The following is a 22,358-nucleotide window of genomic DNA, read 5'->3' as shown; positions in this document are numbered from 1 at the left end:
CAGAAAATGACTGCACATATCAAGCTAACAAGGGACACAGATAGTCGAACCACACATCATTCGGCTGTCCAAGAATGAAATATCACAAAAAAGGAAGGGGTGGAACACAATTATGTGAACAAATAAACTGTTATAGCATTTTAAAAACGGATATTTGAACACATCAGTCAATATATCAAGTTGCTTAATAGCGACTGCAGTAAACTATATCACAAAAGTTATTGCACATATCGAGCCACGGGAGACAGAAGGCACAGCTAATGCTCTCTTTTAGGTGGCCGAACCACATTACATCACTCAGCTGTCTAAAAATGAGATGTCACACAAAGGAAGAAAGGGTGAATGCAATTACGTGAATGAATAAGCTGTTACATCATTTTAAAAAGGCACATTTGAACACATCAATCAAACAGTGGGCTCAAAGATTACTGAGCCATCTGCCACACGCTGGCTTAGTGTTGGAGGGTCGTGTGCTGCTGTCCAAAATAATCTGCAAGCCATCACAGCAAGTCTCTCACGAGAAGCAGAAGATGGGGGTGAAAATAAGACAGCTGGGCTGCCAAAGCTTAACTTAAGTGGCAGATTTGTAGGCACACTTTTGATTATGTGTGATGTCTCATCGACTGAGAGGCTATCAAAGCCCTCCAAGCAAGGTCGCTGCATGTTGATCTCTTGCAGGACGTGATAACATCTATAATAACCATGCTGGAGGCACACAAAGACCTCAAGACAAACCTTAAAGAATTCTGTGCCAGCAATGATATTACATTGTCAGTCACATCAGAAGTTGAAGTTTGAATGCAGGGAACCAGAGAAGCTTTTGTTGATAAACTTGTTATCAGCTTGAAGGATAGGTTTCAAGTCCATCCAGTTCTGGCAAAATTTGCAATACTGTTTGCCAGGGAGTGCTACCGGGACATCGTTGCAAGAAAGGCACTGAAGTTGCTTGTGCATTGTTGACGCTGTGCGCCACACTGGGAAAGCTGTGCACCACGCTGGGAAAGCTTTACACCCCTGATATGTGGAATAACATGTAGCAGAACTGTTTTAAAAACAAAGGCTACATCAAACTCTAGAGATTACGAGGTGCTGTCTTGGCTTGTGTCGGATTGACTCAACAAGGCGACGCACCGTCTGTGTGTCCGGCCTCCCTCCTGGTCCGCAGCAAACATCGGCCACCTTGTGGTGGTGTCCGCAACAGCTGCATCAGTCGTGCCGAAGAGGGCACGTGTTGCACCTGTGAAAAAGAGTTCGGCAGCTGTTACGCTCTTGTAACACAAGAAGGCAAAAGCCTGCTGCACATTTGGTAATACATTAATTATACAGTTGGGGTTGAACTTCTATGTAAGACAATTGGTGATGCATCAAGTTATACAATCAGGGCTAGACTTCTTTGTAAGACATAACGAGCTGCAATGGGAAGTACAGGTGTGGCACTAAGGCGACCTCCTAAACGCACCTAGGAACACTTAACGTAGTACCTAAAGTGCTGTATGTTATTGCATGCACCAGGCCACACCGTTAGACAGCAAGATGGCTGCAACGGGACGTGTGAACTCAGGCACGCACTAGGCATACGTTTAGTAAGCTAGAACAGTGGAGCGGCCGTGGTTTCAGGGAAACGTGCTTGTCTCGCACCCTGGCGTGTCTGGGTTTGATACCCAATCAGACCGAAGTACCAGATTTTTTTTCAAAGCCACCGATTTGCTTTGTTTACAAGAACCTCCCCGAGAAATGTGACGTCAATTCAAGCATTTTTTTTGCGGTGCTGGGCACTTTTTTTCAATGTCACAGCCAACATAGACACCTGAGGCTTCGCCTTAAAATTACACACTTAAATGCATAAATCTATCTTCTGAAAATTTTGAAACACATTGTTTTATGGTAAACTTTTCTATCTTCCCCTAAGCAACCTGTACCTTAGTTGTGTAGCTCAGTGGTAAACCATCAAATTGCGTGTCTGCTTTCATTATGAGCTTAAAAAATAAGAAAGTTCATACAACACAAACTAAGGTGATCCAACTCTGAACTGGGGAAGCAATGATTGTAGCGAAACTGTGTTTCGACCTTGTTGACTCTGTTACTCCAGATGGCACAACTATGCAGTATTCAGGAGGCCAGCCACTGTTGAAAACTGAGCAAAACAGCACCTATAGCACGTGCTGACAAACAAACATCAGTAATGGAGTGTCTGTAATATACTGATCATGGTCAAATATTTTATCTAAACTGTAACTGCAACACCATAGCATAGAGAAGTATATATAACACTAAATCTCGTAATGGGGGAAATATTGAAAGCTGCAGCAGAAGACAAAGTACTATATTCGTTTTACGTTGATGCTTACCAAGCAAAAGATGCAGCACATTTGTGAGGCTTTTGAATGGAAATTTTCTCCCTCAGGAGCCGGCGCAGCTGCACTGCAGTGCAACTGTCTTGGAGACGATTTGTCGGAGCACCCTGCGAACTCCGTCTTTTGAATCGCTGGCACCTTTCATAGAGAAAAAGCGAACCTGCAACACGAAATGCAATACATTAATAAAAAAGTTGCCATTTCGCCCAAAAGGCAAAGCATCGATTGCGATAGCAACTTAGTAGACAGCTATGCGAAGTAAGGATAGTAGTTTTATCATCTGTATAAAGTTGTAAATGTTCGCTTACTAAGTAAACAAGCACGGTGTCACGCGCGTACAGGTAAACATGAGCACAACTCGCTTGATGACCGCGGAAACTCGTCAAAACCAGGAAAGCACGCCAGCAGCAGCAGGCAAATTGACCTTCGCCCTGTCGCTTGTCTCGCTTCAACACGAACGCCGAAAGCACAGCGCATACTAAGCTACCAGCACTCGGCGTATGCACTTCGTACCCATCGTAGATTGCTTTGAAGATGAGGCCCCGCGGGCGCACACTTCAACCACAAAGCAGATCGCTTTCAAGGTACTACAGTGCCCACGCGGCAGCTCCGTCAGCAGCAGCCACGAAAGCAGAACGCACCCCCCCCCCCCCCCTTTACCGACTCCTCCTCCCTGTGTACCGCAAGTGAACTAGTCCACGCGCTTCCGGCCACTTTCCTCTCTCGCAGGCTCGAGAATAAGCTGCGGTTGGCGACTCACCCTCACACGCTTTCACTCGCACACACAGCGCGCAGCGACGGTTTTATTGCCGTTGGATTTTATACGGAACCTCACGGCGACGCCAACGGCATAAATGCACTTGGAGTGTCCAGATAATTACTATCCAAATAGAAGTTCAGTGAAGATCTGTTGTGTTATGTTTAAATGGTCTGACAAACATTTAAACTACACCTTGAATTTTGTCATTGCAAGATAATCTTGCAATGATAGGAAAAAACATTTTATCTCTTAAATTACCATATCTTTAAACCAGCAAAGAAACTCCTGCGAACTGACACAAGCTGACCTTCTGTAGTGAAAAGTTGTCATTAAATGTTACAAAAGCAGTAAGTGTTCAGGCCTCAGTTCTTGAAAAATGCAATTTTCGTTGTACTGCTTACTTTGACAAGCGTTCAAACTGTTACCTGCAGATACATTGCGGGACTGCCTTGTTTGTTGGACAAGGCTTCTGCCCGCGAATAACATAGTTGTTGTTGGTAATAATAGCATGCCGTATATAGTGAATTACACTTGTCGAATGCTCATCTGTAGACTGCGCGAGAGTCCGAAGCAGTGGTAGTTGCTGGGTTATAGATGTGGTAGTTCCTTGTAGCACATGATCCAAGCATGCGGCATGACCATGCAAGGTCTTATTGCGACGTTAGCCCTTTTTTTTTTCTCGTAGAAGAAAAGGATGAGAACAGTTTTTTTTTTGGCTTTGTTCATCCCATCCTCTACGACACCTCACTCGTCTTACGGAAATTGCGTCCTTGCAAATAGCCGCCAGATTCTTTCTGTGCCATCCCCTTTGGACATTACTGCTTTACACGGCAAAAAGGCAATTCCGACGCACAAAGCTATATGCAGCATGCTGGTTTACCAACCGCAGTGATTGCTGTGTTGAGTAACGCCATACAGGAGGCTCGTGTAGATATAGCATGGTGATTTTAAGTCTACTGGACTTGAAATGCGTGATAACTATGCCGGTGACCAATGCAAATATTTTATCACGATTGGCACTTCCGGGTCGCACTGGGTTGGCCATACACGAGCACCCTTTTCTGTTTTAGTTACCACAACAAGTGATCACAATGAGAAATTTTCAAATTCACAATGGCCATTCAGACATCGCTACTCCTCGTCAAGCGGAAACCGATACTGCGAAAATAGTTAACAGCACGTGCACACCTAAGCTGCTGATGCATGTCGCCAGCATGTATGCAGCCAAGAGAAATTCCCGCACACTGTGGTTACAACTGCACTGAAAGGCTACACAGTGGTTTCCCAATGACCTCATATGAATTGACATCACTTAAAGTTCGCTGAAAACAATCTAAAACATGTCCAAATCGTTCCATAGCACGCAACGGCAACACATTCAAGCAGCACCATGTCAGCTTGCACAAGCCATCCTTGCCTGATAAGGTCTATAGTTTCCACCTTGCAAATTGCACTTGCACTTTTCCACCTTGCAAAATTCCTAATTCTCCAAGAAAACAGCTTTTACAGATATTTGTACTACTTCGGTGTAGCTAGATCACGCAAGTTTTGGCTACCCAGGCAATATTTCACACGGCTCAAATGCAATATTTTCAAACCCCTTGCAATTTTTTCATTCAAAACGCATTCATGTTCATGAAACAAAGTAATCAGGGTGACCCAGCAAGGCTAAGTTCTAAGCATGAAACTTGGCGTTAGTCCCTTTAACAACACACGGAAGTATCAGTGTTTGCTCTATCAAGCACTGCATTTAATGTGATTCGTACCAAGCTGTCTCATGTGAAGCTATTGTACAAGATCAAATATTTCCTGAAGTGTGGGGCATCGGCTGCTTCTTCTGTAAACAATATCGGAGCATTTTAGACTAATGGTATCATCGTTTTATATATAAGATGTACAAGTATATAAATAATATTTAGGTTTCTGTGAAAACCTCATTCAAGTGGAAGGGCAAAAGAATGTCGGGTCTAATCGGTCAAACAGAAAGGGGAAAACTCTGAACAAGAGTAAGTTACAAGCACTCATAAAACAAACTACTAAATATATGTTTCATCAGATGTTAACAGAATATGATCATCTAGTGGTTAGAAAAGGAACAAAATTAGGTATTGTACATATATTAATAAAACAATATGCAGAGAAAATCTGACTCAAACCACAAATATTTTCGCCTAATTATACCAACAATGGTGGTTACAACTAGCCAACATTTATTTTTTCTTGCGCTATGTACAGTAGGATGCAACAGGGACAAACCGGACACTGAATATGAAGCGGACAAGAAGTGACACACGGGAGCGCAAACTACCGACTGGTTTATCGTCAGATCATACCACATTATCTTAAAGCACACAACGAAGTATTGCGACTGCGTGAACTACGATTACAGCAACTACACTCAGATCGCATTCTCACGTTCCTGGTTATGATTCTATAAGTACATTCTGTGTGTGTATGCATTCATTGCGCAAGTGATTTCGGCTTTTGTTAGCATGATTAAAGGGTGCTCACGCAGTTGTCGTTTTCTAAAGCCTCTAGGATTTCCCTGGTTATATTAACTTTTTCTTTAGCGACGACTGTCATCTTGTCGTCCTGTTGTGTCCTACTGTACGTAGCACAAGAAAAAATGAATGCACACCAAGTAGCCCAATTCATAGCTCTTTTGGAGAACTAGACAATTAGACAAAAAATGCTAACTGGATTGGTTTAAACATACTTTTAGCCTATAGATCATAGAGCTTAGAAGTACTTATGCTAGTATCACTTGTAGCCTAATTTAAAGCACAGGCATCAGGTCCCTGATAGAGACACAATGTTCAGCCAAATATGAATATGAATATATCTTTATTTCCAACAAATTGGGGGAGACAGGGAAGAAAAGCTGCAAGTGCAGCTTGAAAAAACACCCTGCCCCCTATGACCACAAGACATGGGCAGCGCGGAGCTGCCGCGTGTTTTTAACAATAAAAAAATACACAGTTTTGCAAGGGAGGAAAGAGATAAGGAGAAGGCAGGGAGGTTAACCAGAATAACGTCCGGTTTGCTACCCTACACCGGGGGAATGGGAAAGGGGATAACAAAGATAACAGGGAAAGAGAGGAGGGAAGGAAAGAAGGAAATTGCGGTGAGTTCGCTGACGTGTGTGGGCTTACAGAAATTTCATTAATAGTCACAGATGGTCGCACAAGCCCGTCGTCCTTAAGTAGCACAAAAGTGCCTTCACCGCTTTATGGGCCGACGGGCGATGGGGGCGCTGTTCCAACAGCACCTGCACAGAAAGCGGCCGATTGTCCAGTTTTTGAAAGGCTTTGGCAAGTTCTTGTCTCTCAGTTGTGTATCGTGGACAGTGGCACAGCAGGTGGTCGATGTTTTCTTCGGTGCCACAGACCTCGCATGCTGCGCTGTCACTCATTCCAATTAATGCAGAGTATGCCTTTGTGAAGGCAACTCCTAGCCAAAGGCGACAGAGAAGCGTAGCTTCACGTCGAGGAAGTCTGAGTGGAGGTCGGAGTTGCAGGGAGGGGTTTAGTCGATGCAGTCGTGTAAGTCGCAAGTTTGGCGAGTTCCACTCGGTCAGTGTGAGACTGCGTGCCAGGTGTCGAAGCTGCATTGCGGCGTCTGTCCTCGAAAGCGGAATTGGAACGCTGTGCTCGTCATGATGTGCTGTGCGAGCAGCGTTATCGGCGCAATCATTGCCACTGATTCCACAATGGCTAGGTACCCATTGAAAAACGACCTCGTGACCTTTTTGTTGGACATGATGGTAAAGTTTCGCGATGTCATATGTCAATTGGTCATGGCATCCGTGTCGGAGAACTGACTGCGTGCACTGTAATGCCGGTTTTGAATCACAGAACACAGCCCATTTTCTAGCTCTTTCACATTCGATGAATTCCAGTGCTCGACGCAGGGCCGTTAGTTCTGCCGCCGTTGAGGTCGTGACATGCGATGTCTTGAAGCGTAGTGTCATTCCTCGCGTTGGTATAACCACGGCACCACCAGAACTGCACGACGTAGTTGATCCATCGGTATAGATGTGCACATGGTTCCTGTACTTTTCATGCAAAAGAAGTAAGCTCAGCTGTTTTAGAGCAGGGGCCGGTAGATCTGTCTTCTTCTGTACTCCTGGAATCATTAGATGTACTTGTGGACGGCTCAAACACCACGGAGGAAACGCTGGCTTGGCCGCAGGTGCGTACCCTGAAGTAAACGACGCACGATGTGCACTGACAATGCCGCTAAATGTCGAGCAGGGCCTTGCAGCAGTGAGGCTTGCCAAGTGGTGGGAAGGGGTCCTAGCACAATGCCTGAGATACATACGCAGTGTCTCAACGGTAATGTGCGTCGTGATTGGGTAATCCTGCGCAAGGGCAATGGTTTCAGCCGTTGATGCACTGCGTGGTAAGCCAAGACATATCTTAAGGGCTTGGGCTTGAATACTCTGAATCATACGCAGGTTAGTCTTGCAGGTGCTGGATATTGCAGGCAGGCTGTATCGCAGGAATCCAACGAACAACGCCAAGTACAGCTGTAACATAGCGTGTACAGATACTCCCCAACTTTTTCCTGCAAGGAACCTGAACAGGTGACAGATAGCAGTCAGCCGCTTTTTCACGTAATTCACGTGCGGAGTCCAAGATAGGTCTCTGTCAATTACGACTCCCAAGAACCTGTGACTTCTGCTGTATGGTATAATTTGCCCGTCAATAGATACGCCGTAAGCAGACATTCGCTTCCTCGTGAATGCCACCATTGCGCACTTCCCACATGAAATTTCAAGTCCTTGTTCACGAAGGTAGCAAGATGTCATTGTGGCAGCCTTCTGAAGTCGTGTCACACCTGATGCCCAAATGCAGATGTCGTCCGCATAGATGGAAAGTCGTACGGTGCTTGGCAGGTTGTCAACTAATCCACAGAGGGTAAGGTTGAAAAGAGTCGGGCTAAGCACTCCGCCTTGAGGGACTCCTCGGCTACCGTAATGCTCGGATGTCGGGCCATTTTCTGTGTCGACATAGAATGAGTAGTTGCGCGTAATGAAGTTGCAAAACGTTTCACATATGACAGACAAAAAAAAACATATATACACATATATATGTAATATAAATGTGAACAAAAAGCTGTAAGCTCATCTAATCTGCACTTCTGTAATAGCTGGCCATATAAACATTATTATTAGTCGCACTGAATTAGTCGAGCAAATTCTGATGGGGTAAGGGCATATATATCAATGCCAGATTTGTTGTAAGCATTTAAAAGCCTTGGTAAGTTGTTTTTTACGATTTGTGAGCTGTAATTAGTCCTAAAATGGTGCACAGTCCAGGATTCTGTGTTTCTTGTGAAACGTGAGGGGACACGTTCTTCTAAACATGATAATTTAACAAGGGATAGATCGTTTTTCCTGATCATGTAATAAAACTTCTGCAAAAGTCGACGCCTATAGATTTCGTGAGCTGTGATAATTTTAAGCTTGTCAAATAAATGCTCGGTGTGTGAATCATACGGAACATTTTATAAGACGCGTACTATCCTTTTCTGTAATGAAAATAATTTGTTTAAATTCGTATCAGTTGTAGTGCCCCATACGAGGTGACAATAATTGAGATGAGAGGCGAATAAGACGTTGTATAATAGTATTTTAATTGATATAGGAAGAAGGTAACGGTTACGGCTTATTATACCTGTTATCTGACTCAGTTTTTGCGTTACAAAGCTTACATGGTCATTCCATAGCTGCGATGAAGAAAAATACACGCCTAGAATTTTGATGCGTTCTACAAATTCAATCGGAGCATTATTATAGGCTATGCCATGTAGTAAAGGGGAGGTGCTTCCCTTTGGACGAAAAATTATAGCTTTAGTTTTGGTTGGGTTGACGCATAAACAGTTTTGCTTAGACCATGTACTAAGTTTCAGGAGCACTTCATTTGATGTTGTGATAAGCTCGGTACAAGAATGTGATGTTAGAAATATACTGGTGTCGTCTGCGTAAATTAAAAATTTTACATTGAAATGAATATTTACAATATCGTTAACATATAGATTAAAATGCAAAGGACCTAGAATGCTGCCTTGAGGTACTCCACAAAGTATAAACCTCTCTTGGGACCTGAAATTATTTATCTGTACATATTGGCATCTATTTTGAAAATACGACTTAATAAATTCAAGAGGAAGTCCTCTAACTCCATAACGATTGAGCTTATGAAAAAGAATATTGTGGCTAATATAATCGAACGCTTTACTAAAATCTACAAATAAACCGAGAGTGATGAGCTTGTTTTCGAAATTGGTAAGGATATATTCTTTATGATGCAGTAGGGCTAACTCTGTAGACTTGTCTTTTTGAAACCCATACTGAGATTCGCTAATTAAGTTGTGCTTATTACAGAATGAGTTTAAACGTACAAATATTATTTTCTCTAAAGCTTTGGAAAAGATAGGGAGAACAGATATGGGCCGGTAATTATTTATATCTAGCTTGTTGTCTTTCTTATGGAGTACTGTTACTCTCGTGAGAAATACAGGAGGCTTAGCCACTTTACTATCAATGCCGAATACCTCTCTGCACAAAAATGTTAGTTTCGCCATACATTGGCTAGAACGAACTGGATCTCGTGAGGTAGAAGCATACCGAGTGACAGGATATGGGCAAAAGCTCCCTGCAATTAAGGAAAGGCAGTGACCACAGCAACATGAAATTATTGTATAACGATAATGAATTTCAACAAGAAAGAAATGCAGCGCATGTTTTGAAAATGCAAGAACCACTGCAATAAGCAAATGACAGCTCATTTACATGGTGGCAGGAAATGCTAGAAATAAAAACCTTCGTCCGCTTATATTTTTAGGCAACGAGTTTTAACCAAGCAATCTCAAAACAGGCCTTAATCACTTTTGTTATAAAAAAACCAACTCATTTGTAAAATAAGTTTTTGAGATATGTCACTTAGCTAGTTCAATAGTACTACAGTGGCAAAATTTGGTAGTTCGGCATAGCAGCTCCTGCTCCCTCGCAGCCTAATCATTAGAAAGTCTCCACTTGCATTTGTCTTCATTCCTATGGGCTGGTGGTAAGTGTTGTTAGTCCCCTGATATGCGAAGAGAAACAAATACTCAACAAATATACTCTGAATAGTGAGTTTCGAATCAAACAGCAGATGCTATTCGAATTGCATTATAAATATTGAATATTTGCACACCCCTGGTAACCTGACAGTAGAGCCCAAGTGTTTGCAGCTGTGCAAACCGGAGGAAACCAGAAATTTTAGTTTACACTACGTGAGTCTTGATGGTTCCTAGCAGCCAAACAGAGGCGAAAGACACACTGTATCAGTTGAACAAATTTAGAATGCAGAGATAGTCATTCATGTTCGTAGTACCTGTGTCAGAACATGGCGTTTCCTGCTGCGAGCGACCAGCCCTGGGTGTTTGACATGGCGTCGGCATACGATGCTGAGTAGGTCTTGGGCCCAGTGACATGATGTCGGGAGATGAACACGCAACGCACTCTCTGGAATTGGTAAATATAGTTGGTCGCAAGAACATAAAAAATTGTGCGTATGATGACAGCTGCACACTAGACGACATTCTTTATTTTGAAAACCTGGAATGTTTGGAAAAAATGTAATGTTGCAAAATTTTTCCATAGATGTAAATTGCTCAGAATTACAAGGTCAGCTGTGCAATTTAACTTAGTTCAATAAGATCGAAGGTTCCTCCCCTCATCACACGTTTGCTCAGTTTCTGCTGGCCAGTGCATTTCAGTGCAACAGCTGTGCTGGCAATTGGACAATATTACCGTTGTTTCTCGTACACACTGCTGCAGGAGCTACACACATGCACTCACGGTAGTGAAAAAAGTAGAGACCAATAACATATGAATACAGATGATAAAGGTTTTGATTCGTTAGGTTTTGATTCGTTAAGTTTGGGCCAAGTATCAGTCCTGAATAAAATGAATCTGTGCCTTAAGAAGGCTCCTTTTCTCTCTACGAGAATTAAATTTGCTTTTTTAATCTACATTGGTCACCATTACTAAAAGCAACATATTCAAAAATTACTGTTCGTAAACCTGCTCTAAGTAACACTGGGTGAAAAAATGTTAATACCTTGCACTTGCATGCACTTTTTAATAATTGCATACTGCTGTACCTGACTGCAATGCAATTGAAGAGGAGGTAGATAGCTCAAATAGTCCTCTGGTCACTGGCGGTGTGCTAGGTGAACTCTCAATTGGGCAGGTCAGTACCACAGCACTTGAGCAGGGGGCGATTGATTGTGGTTTCGGTGCAGGTGGCAACATGGAAGCTGTTAATAAAGCTGACTCAACATAAACAATGTCAATAAATGTCTGAACAAAAATATAAAGACGCTACATATTCGATGGATATGTTATAGATACTGTAATTGTGATTATAAAACAACAGCAGGCCCATTCAAAAGAAATGCAATGGGCTGCAATATTTTAAAAGACAAGTTGCACATTTTATCAAAAAGTAAATTGAAAAACATTACCTTTAGTGCGACATGATGGCTGTGTTCCCCCGTACATTAGCTCATCAACATCATCCGTGTCCGAGGAGTCGTAAATTATTCTACGCTTTCTTGTTCTCCGTTGTTCATCCGGGTCAGACTGCCTCAAATCAGATGTGTCCAGTGACTCATTCAGCTTTTCAAAGGCTGCCTTCAAGGTATCTTAAGAAAGAACACATACTGCAATGACATATTTTCACACAGTGAAGTTTTAGGGTATGTGCACTCCATTCAACAAACCTCGATGGCCAATAATCTTCACTTCCTCAAGTGTCCATGAAGCGTCGATAACCTTCCGTGAGATCATGGCTTTTGAATCTGAAAAAAAAAAACAGACGCCAGTATTAAAATGTGAAGTCGTAACGCACCAAAAGCAATAATCAAAAGGGTTACATTGACTGGCTTTAAGCTCACATAAATGGATGGATATAAATAAATGATTGAAGGTATTAAAATGTGGCTGTTTGTGCCACTGGCAGTGTAAGGTGGGCAAATACTTATTTTATTTTTAATCCCTTGCCTAATTTTAAAATCTGTTTCTGGACATCCATTCAATTGTTTTGGCCACATCTAAAGGCAGCTTCTTCCTATAAAATCAGTTTTAGATGTTTTTATTGGTCTATCCGCTACTAAGGTGTGCTTCCTTTCAAAGAAAGTTTTCCACAGAAATGCTCCACAGAGAAAGCACTGTTACCAAGCGTGTGCCAAAGTATTATTTCATACATAAGAATGAGCTCCCCTTTGATGTGCCCTCTTTATATATACTGTGCTAATTCACAGCAAAAATCTGACTTAACTATTTACTTCTAGACATTTATGATATCTTGTCGATAATGCATACACGCAATCTGCAACCACAGTAGGACGACACGGCAGATTTGCCGCGTGCCTCTCGTTCCCTCTCAAATCAATGAGTCACCAAAGTGGCAAGGAGTTGATATTTCAATCAATGACATTATTTTTTAAAGTTGGATCCCCTTAAGAGGAAGCTTAGCTCGGGCCCAGCTATGGTGCCGCCTATTCAAATACATGTGAAACACAGGAATGCTTTTCTGAGGTTACCCCTAGATCGAATTTAATGACACTTGTTGCACATGAGATAGAAAGTTAAATTCTAGTGACTGTTGCAAGTGGAATTTTGATTTAGCGGGAGAGTTCTTTTAAAAAATTTCCAAAATTTAAGTTTGGAAGAATAGAAGCACGAAGTTTAGAAAGTCGTAGCTCTGTGCCACGAACAGATATCGCGCAGTTCTGTATAAACTGCATCCATTAGATCGTCTAAAGCGGACAAAGTTGATATGTCAATTTATATCCTAAGTGAATTTTATACACTGTTTTCAAGGGTTTTTCAATGTCTACTGACATATTGGTCGTTTCTTTAAAGCCATGTGTAATATATCAATCTTGTTCGCTGTAGATGCACTATTAGGTGCAATTTACAGAACTGTGATATCATTTTTCATTGCTGAGTGACAGAGTTGTAAACATGATAGTATAGCTTTCTGAGAATTTACGATTTTTAGAAATCTTTATTAACAAATTGACGACATAAAAAACAAATTCGCAACCATAACAGTCGCTGGATTTTAACGTTGTCCTTTAAATGCGACAAACCTCATGAAATTTGGAACACTAGTTGCTGAGAAAGACTATTTCTCATTTCCCGTGTCTTTTGATAGGAGCCGCCCAGCTAAAGCTTCCTCTTAATTGTCAAACCTAGAATGCCCAGAAATCTGCCTTTTCCCTGATTGTAAGGCGCTGGCGCGAAGCCCTTTGCACGCGATGGCGTACGTCGAACGTAGAACAGGACAAAAAGAACCGAACGCGCACGAAATGGTGGAGAACAAAACACACGTGGTTAAATTGACAAGGCATGTAGTACATATATATCCACCATGATTTCGTAGCATTCGAGTGCACCACCCGTTTTTATCTCATATATGTCGCACACCCTTGCAATTTAATATTAATATAGAGCTGGCGGCGACAGCACGGCGCGTCAACGGCCTTATACAAATGCGGGGCACTCCTGAAGCGACAGCGGCAGCAGAGTATGTAGTACAGTACCTTCTATTTGCCTCGCACGCCACGCACGCATCTGTCGCCGATCCCGCGCTGCTAGGAGGGCGCTGACACCACGCGTACGTAGTCACTGGACGGCGTGGCACGAACGATGATTTCACGTCGCATTTTTGTTTTCCTCCTAAACGGCGTAGCACGAGCGCTCCTAAAAAGGCTAATTAAATGGGTGCTCGAACCTTGTACCAGAAAGCGCTGCGCACATGTCCGTTTTTAGGTGGCACGTACGGCAGCCAGATCTGATTGCGTCGCCGCAAATGCACAGCGATATTAAACCGTGAGAAAACTCCAAGTTCTATAACGCAAATCTAGCGCTATATACAACCGATTCTCGCAACGGAAGCATACACGAGCAATGAAAACGAGCAGAGACGCACAGGCGCTGTGCTCACTTTCCCGCCTTTTTTGCTGAACGGTACCTCTGTTTCCGTAAATTATCAAATCGCATTGCAATGAACGAACAAGGGCAATGCGAAACACTGCTCAAATCTCACTCACCTTCTATGTGGCTCAGTCGGGGGCGATTAGCAGGGTGATCTCCGGGGCGAACAAGCACGAAAAATCCACAGCGGTAGAAGAACGAGCGCACGAACGAGGGAAACAAAACGCAAGCCGCCGCACGTCCGAATGCGCCAACGAAGTAGGCGCATTCCTTGTCTTTGTCTTCTTTGTCCTTTTTTTTTCTTCACTTTGGTTATTGATTTGGTTATTTTACTAGCTCCCTTTATTCTTCTAGAGATTCCCAGTGGTCTTTACTATAGTTAACTTTTTCCCTCGTTTTTACACGGTTAAATAACAGTAGGACAAGAGATTCCATGGGACGGCCGGCTAGAAAAGCCAAAGAGGAAGGTGGGGACCTCGTCCAGTGTGAGAGGTGTGAACGATGGTGTTATTTGGATGAAACGACATTCAAAACCGTGGCGGAGGCGGAAGGGAACGGCTTCGTGTGCAGGCTGTGTAAGATGATTGAGAATTTGGAGAAGCAGCTAAAGAGTGAAATGGCGAGGACAAAGGAGGAACTCGAGAAAGAAAAAACGAAACGCGCAGAGTTTGAGGAAAGGGTCGAGAGAGAGTGGGCCTCAAGAATGGAGGCTGCAGAACGGAAATGGAGTGAGGAGCGAGAGAAAAGGCAGCAATTGGAAAAACAATTGAAAGAGATGAGAGCGAGAGAAGCGGAGAGGGAGACACAGCAGGAACGGAAGGAAAAGGTAGCAGGAGGATCACCCAGTGGAGCAGAATCGGGGGCGGTCACGTTAACGTGGGGACCGCGGGCGACACAGGTGCAGAGGGATGAGACGACAGGAGGCAGAGAAGGCGAGGAGGCAGGGAAGACCCAGCCGACAGAGACACGAGGGAGGCAAGATTTGCTTGAAGACCGAAAGGTCTGGGTCGTTGGAAGCTCCAACGTATCGCGAATACAAACAGCACTCCTCAGAACAGTGCAGTATGACAGACGAGTGAAGGTCGAGTGTATGCCGGGGGCTCGATTCGAAGCTGTGGCGGAGAGAGCCAAAAGCAAACTGAAGGAAAACAGTGAGGGAAGAAACCTAGTAATTTTGCACGCTGGGGTGAATGACGTCCTACAGAATAGGGGGCGAATGCTGGGCAGGCAGATTCAAGAGGGAGTCGCAAAATTAAGGGCGACCTCTGAGGCGGTGCACATTGCCCTGTGTACTGTCCCAGAGATCAGGGGACAGGGCCCTTTCATTGAAGAGCAGGTAGTGGCGGCAAATGTAGTGATTAGGGAGTTGGGGCGAGCCCTGAAGTGTGATGTGGTGGAGGTGAACCGAATGATTGGAGGGAAAAACTTCCCCCCTTTCGGCCCGGATGGCATCCACTACACTACACCAGCGGGATGGCAGGTAGGAACCAGGGTGGGTCGTAGGGCTCAGGCTTTTTTGCAGGCGTGCAGGGCGACCCTGCAAGCCAAAACGTAAACGATGAAGGACAGGGGAAGGGGGGCAGGACAGGAGCACGGAGGAGGAAGAGGAAGAAGGCAGTAAATGTAGGGTTCATCAACATGCAGGGGGGAAGAAATCGCATTAAGTGGGACGAAATAGCAGAACAGTTACAAACGGAAAATTTTCAGGTATATGGAGTTGCCGAAACCCATTTAAGAGATGAGGAAGAGCCACCATTCATTGCGGGATACACCTGGGTTGGGTGCAACAGAAAAAGGGAAGAACGCAGAGGAGGAGGCCTTGGGGCGCTGTGAAGGGACAGGACTGGGAAAGGGTAAGAGAGAGCTGCAGTGAGCACATGTGGCTCAAGGGCACCGTAGGGAATGTTGAGACAATCCTGGGAGTTGTGTATCTGAAAACGGGGAATGGGTCGAAAGAGGAGAATGCAGAACATTTCAAATGCATGGCCAAGGACATCAGGGAGGTAGCTATGAAACGGGAGATAATCATCCTAGGGGACATGAATGCACATTTGGAATACTTTGACGGGGCGACAGATGCAACAGGGCAGATGTTAGTAGATTTTTGTGAGGCTAATGATTTTGTGATAGTTAATACTGAAATTAAATGTGATGGGAAAATAACATGGGAAAGAAATAACACCCACTCGACAATCGACTACTGCGTAATGTCCCACAAGCTGTATGAACGGTTGGGATGTATGGAAATTGATGAGGAAGGTACAAAAAGCCTGGGGAGTGATCACAAACGAATCAAAATCAGTTTTGGAAGGACAGTACCACTGGTAGAAACTAAAGAAAGGAAAGGTATGAGCAAATTGAATGACAGGCAGCTACAAGAAGTGGCGAAAAACATTGAAAGCATGGTATCCAAGCAACCACAAAGGGCATGGACATACGACGAGTTAATAGGTATTTTTAAACGAGAGCTAGAGAAGGGACAGATTAGGAAACTAGGAAGTAAGCAGGGTAAATATAAACCGAAAAGCTGGTGGGACCGAGAAGTTAAGGAAGCCGTAGAGCAACGCAAAGATGCGTGCAGAAAACACAGAGCAGCGAAGAAAAGGGGAGCCACACCAGAAGAGGTGGAGACTAAATGGGAGGAATACCTTGCAATGAAAAGAGAAGCAATGGCATTAATTCAAGCCAAGATAGCAAAAGTTGGGGTACAGTGGATGTTAGAGATACGAAAAAAAGACAGGAATGCCTCTAAGAAATTTTGGGAACACATTAGGCAACAGAATAAGAAGACAGAGGTGGTTCAGCACTCACTGACCACGCCAGATGGAACAAAGGTAGAGGGAGAGGAAGCTCAGGAATATATTAGGTTAACAATAGAGGCAGCATTTGCAGAGCCAGTGGGTAACGAAATGGAGAATAATGACAACAGCAGGACAGAATTAGAGGAGGAGTACAGAAGGATGACAAGTAAGGAATGGGACAGAATTGAACACAAGGTCCCAGTGGGAACAGCGACAGGACCTGACGGCATTCCTATGAAATTGATAAGCATATTAGGCCAGAAAAGTAAATTAAAATTACGACAACTTATTGAACAAATAGTAGTAGGGGGAGATGTTCCACAGGACTGGAAATCAAGCAGAATGTTATTAGTTTACAAAGGTAAGGGAAGCAAGGACAACATTAAATCCCACAGGCCAATAACTATCACATCAGTCATATACAGAGTAGCAATGCAGATGGCGAAGGAGAGAATGGAGGAATGGGCAGAACGAGAAGAGATCTTGGGAGAACTGCAGAATGGATTTAGAAGGAACAGAAGGCTAGATGATAATTTATTTGTTATAACACAGTGCATAGAGATAGCGACAGCCAGGCAGAAACCACTATGGATAGCCTTTTTAGACATTAGAGGAGCTTATGATAATGTAAACCGAGAAAAGTTATGGAGCCAGTTGAGGGAATATGGTCTAGAGAGAAAGATGATAGAGTTCCTACAACAAGTTTATACAGATAATGAGGTAGAGATAACATGGGAGGAGGAAACTACAAAGCCAGCTAAAATAAGAAGCGGTCTCAGACAGGGCTGTCCATTGTCACCTCTGCTTTTTATGATCTACATGAGCCAAATGGAAAAGAGACTAAAACAGAGCACAATAGGAACCGACATAAGCTATATGCTGGAAGGGCAGAAGGTAGTTCAAGTACTAGCCGGACTGATGTATGCAGATGATATAGTACTGCTTGCTGACACCCGAGAAGGACTACAGGAACTAATGAGCATATGTGGAGAGGAGGGAGAAAAATTGGGACTCCAATTCAGTAGAGAGAAGTCTGGGGTAATAGTATACAATGCAGAAAGGGGGGAACCATTGGAAATACAAAGCACTAAGATTGATCATGTTGAAAAATACAAGTATTTGGGCATATGGCTAAACGAGGGCAAAAAGTACTTGGGAGAACAGGAAAAAACTATGATTGAAAAAGTGAAAAGGAACTCGGCTGTAATGAAACACAAGGCACTTTGGAACTATAATAGGTACGAGGTGGTTAGGGGCGTATGGAAAGGGGTTATGGTACCTGGCCTCACATTCGGAAATTCAGTGCTGTGCATGAAATCGGAAGTTCAGGCATGCATAGAAACGAGACAGAGAAGTGTAGGCAGGTTGGCCTTAGGAGCACACGGGAACACCCCTAATGAGGGAGTGCAGGGGGACATGGGATGGACGTCATTTGAAGGTAGAGAGGCAATAAGTAAAATAAAATTTGAACAGAGACTCTCAGCACTGGAGGAAAAAAGGTGGGCAGGAAAAGTGTACAAATATCTGTACATGAAAAGTTTGAACACAAAGTGCACACTCCGAACGAGGAAGCTGAGGAATAGATACCTACAGCCGAGGGAGGGGATCCAAAGTGGTTCTAGTGTGGGAAAGGAGGTGAAGGAGACGGAAAGAAAAATGTGGGAAGAAAGAATGCTCGGAAAGCCATCGCTATCAATGTATAGGTCACAAAAACAGGAGATTAAGAGAGAGCGCTTATTTGATAACTCGCGGGGCAGCTCACTATTATTCGAGGCTAGGACGGGGGTTTTGAGGACGAAAACATACAGGGATAAATTTGAAGACGTGGACCTTCGGTGCGCAGCTTGCGGAGCCGAAATGGAGACCACTGAACATATAGTGCTGAGATGCACAGCCCTTCGCCCGACCCTGGCAGAGGGAACAGTGGCAGATATGGAAGGGGCATTAGGTTTTCCCGGGGAACGAGGGCAAATAGACGAGAAAAGAGTAGCAGTAACGAAGGGGAGGCTAGAGGATTGGTGGAGGAAGTCAAGGGATAGATAATAACATAAATCGGGGACAAAATGTTTCCTCTACTGTTTTAGATAGTTATCTTGGGGGGGGGGGGAGTAAAAACTAGGTTGAGAAAAAAAAAAGAGGATATAAAGATAGAAAAAAAAGAATAATAATAAAATAGGAGGGGGGAGCAAAAGGCTAGGTGGCGCCAGCCGCCGCCCGTTACAAAGGGTATAGCCGCCATCCATCCATCCATCCATCCATCCAGCACAGCGCAAGAGCACATACATACAAATACACGCTTAACTCAATATGAACTGTACATTTATTGACGACTTGTGTAAAATAGTGTTATAGCTTAACGATCGCTGCAGTTTTCGGTTGTGTCAAATTTTTCCGATTGCCTCCTTTGACGAACTATTTTTTTTTTAACGCAGTATGACAGTGCACCGGCTGGCGCGTACGTAGCGCGGGAGAATGTGCGAAATTCAAACGTCGCAAATGTAGCGCTGTACGTGTGCGCGCGCACGTACAGTTTTGGTCGTTTGGATTAAAAAAATTAAGCATTCCGTATAGCAACCGGCGCGAACTAAATTAATGACCGGAAACGTACAGAACTGTGGCTGTTTGGGCTTGTTAGTACAACTGCATGACAAATCGAAGCGCAATACGTGCAGCCGGTCTGTCACTTTATTTTTCTTCTTTCCTTTTTTTACATTTCTACGTGTTTTTGCGCAACAAATTCTCATAGAAACTACAGCAGCGCAGATTGTGCTTGGTGGCCAAGCAGATTCCAGGACATTGGCCAGCACCCATGTCTATGTTACAGAAAAGTGCTTGGCGCCTCCATGGAGGCGCCAAGCACTTGTTGCGCATATATGGGGAGTGCTTGGCGCCATGGAGGCGCCAAGCACTCCCCATATATGCGCAACATATCGCAGATATCGGCTAAGCTTGTTTCCTTGAATTCTTTGGTATGGGCTAACAACTAAGGGAAATGCATTCGCATAAAGAAAAGCACATTAGCCGCTTTTTCTGCCATCTTGCCCATATTTAAAATGGAGGCCATGCCCTTTTCAATCACACAGCCAGGGCACTGGCCAATTACAATGGAAGCCGATGGGAATCCAGGATGTGTCCAATCATCGGCCATCGGCCTCTGCTGGTAGCATAGAGTTTCCTACAAGAATTACTAGAGGGAACTCTGGCGCTAGTGTCTACGGCAGCTGCAATGGGAGCGGTTGTCCCGGCCTGGGAATTATGGGAAGTACATGGATTTGCCTAAACGTCGTTCTTTTGGCTTCAAACGGCTTTGTGACTTTGTAAACGCGTCATTTTCAACAGAGTACTGCGCAACAAATAATTATATAAACATCATTAAAATTGCCCGACGACAGGATTCGAACACAGGAACTCTAGCACATACGCCTGATATTGAAACCATTACGCCACGGACGCATGTGTAGACAAGCGAATGAAACGCCCTTATGAATTTATCGTGGGCATGCCAGTGCCTTGAGACGCTTGGCGCGTTTCGATTTGGCCACCTGGACATGCTCAATCGTTGCAATTAATAGCATATGTACGCGTTCCCGGCGTCTTCTGCACTTCGAAGAATATATATTGCGCTGAAATATACGATAATAAGATTTATATGGCGTAATATACGAAGCCACAAGAACGTCTGAATCCACAAGCACGAAGATCAGACAAATCCATGTACTTCCCATCATTCCTATGGTAGGACAACGACTGCAGCGCAAAGAGTTCCCTCTAGTAATTTTTGTAGGAAACTCTATGGCTGGTAGGGCTTGCTGTAACTTGTACCAAGTTTAATCAACCTTAATCCATGCACTTTAATCCATTTTGATGCATTTTCATGCTCTTCACCTTTATCCACCTTGTACCAACCTTAATCCACCTTAACATAGCCCGCTCTTATTTCTATCATTCTTAGTCCGCTGTAATCTACCTTAATCCGGCCTGCTCTAATTTGTTCCGAGCTTAATATCCTGTAATCCACCTTGCTCTAACTTGTACCAACATTAATCCACTTCGATCCACCCTAAACCACTTTAGTTTACCTTTGTTCACAGCTTTAATTCACTTCAGCGGAGTCGGCCTGATACTGCGTTCCACAAATTCAGAAGTAGAGGTCAAGCGCGCAAGCCGAACGTGTGACGTTCTCGGAGGAGGAAATGGCAGATGCGAAACCACGGCAACTGCCAACGTGAGATGTTTCGCCTGCCCAAATCTCCTGCCGCTGCCGGGAAAACCGCCTGTGCCACGAGCGTTCGTTGAGACATCAGCATGCAGTGGCCTAGGTTGCCAAGGTTACGGTGGACCGTCGCCAACAACGGCGACGCTGTGCTGTGATGACGTCGCTGGAAACGCTCTCGACCTCGGCGACTGCTCCGACGACATGGTTCGGAGTGCCTCAGAGCGCTCGAAGAAGGAGGAGAGCGATCGAAAAGAACCAGCTTCGGCCGAACGCTGACCGGGCACCCTCTTTCAAACCAGCCGAAGTCAACGCCGCCCTCGCGCGCAGCCTAGAGCGCTACCAAACGGCTGCCGAAGATGCCATAAGCCACCTTACTCTAACCTGTTCTAACAAATTCTGTATTTCTACTGACGTCATAGAACACGGTGATGACGTCACTGATGATGATATTTGCCACCACTCGTTGCCTAGAACGTCGGCTTTTCAGCCTCATGGGGCATATAATACTGCCGCATTAAAAATATTCAAAACTGTAGGAGTCGCGATAGAACAAGATTTCGTCTGCATTGACAGAAATCTAAAGTGGCTTCTACCAATTAAACTCCTAGGGCATGAAACTACTGCACATTAAGAGGGCCTACAGATGATAATGATCGTAATTGTGAAAAGCAGTCGTCCGTGTCGCACACTTCTATATAATGAGTGCCCCCTGAAACGTAGTGACGTCCAACATAAAGATCACTATTAGAAACCAAGTCTGTGGAGCAGTGGGTGGGCGCGCTGCTGCTCTCCAGTCCGCACGTGAAAGTCTCACTCGTCCGGGTTGCTGAAAGCGCCGCCGGAGCCCAAGGGCTCTTGGCTGCCGCTCAAAGGGCGAAAACAGAGGATCGACTTTAACACCATCCGGCATGCATAAGGAAGTTAATCTTGTTAATCCCTCGGCAAAATAAGCGGCGGCGAGGAGTTACGGAGTCGCCCTCTATCGGAAGCGCCTCGCTGGCGTAGTATGAGGGATCACGTGGCGCGCTCCTCATAGGTTTTGCTGTCAGCGCTCACTGAAAACACCACGCGCGAGCTCTCCCGGACATTTCTGTAAGTACTTCCGAAACGAGAGAAGTTTCTTACTGTCTAAATAATAATCTTTGGCAAACTGAAAGCACACAATCGTTTACAGCCGCGATCTCTTTACCGAATACGTACAGTGAACGCCACTGCGCGCGGTCGCCGCGATGGA

The 22,358-nt window shown here is 44.3% G+C and overlaps 1 protein-coding gene and 1 long non-coding RNA gene across 2 annotated transcripts; one reads left to right on the top strand and one right to left on the bottom strand.

Annotated features, from left to right (window-relative positions):
• Nucleotides 1-10,551: 10,551 nt before the first annotated feature.
• Nucleotides 10,552-11,707, bottom strand: LOC139052232 (uncharacterized). Its single transcript, XR_011509799.1, has 3 exons — nt 11,629-11,707; nt 11,266-11,421; nt 10,552-10,624 (listed from the first exon to the last, which is right to left on the bottom strand). It is a non-coding gene; the product is annotated as an uncharacterized lncRNA (long non-coding RNA).
• Nucleotides 11,708-14,532: 2,825 nt separating this feature from the next.
• Nucleotides 14,533-15,662, top strand: LOC135920036 (uncharacterized). The gene has a single exon (XM_070529322.1). The coding sequence runs from the start codon at nt 14,541-14,543 to the stop codon at nt 15,660-15,662; it is 1,122 nt and encodes a 373-aa protein (XP_070385423.1). The 5' UTR covers nt 14,533-14,540.
• Nucleotides 15,663-22,358: the final 6,696 nt, after the last annotated feature.

The sequence above is a fragment of the Dermacentor albipictus genome, unplaced genomic scaffold (genome assembly GCF_038994185.2).
Source record: "Dermacentor albipictus isolate Rhodes 1998 colony unplaced genomic scaffold, USDA_Dalb.pri_finalv2 scaffold_20, whole genome shotgun sequence".
NCBI lineage: Eukaryota > Metazoa > Arthropoda > Arachnida > Ixodida > Ixodidae > Dermacentor > Dermacentor albipictus.
The sequence above is the reverse complement of the archived record's forward strand: the minus strand, read 5'-3'. Positions and strand labels throughout refer to the sequence as shown.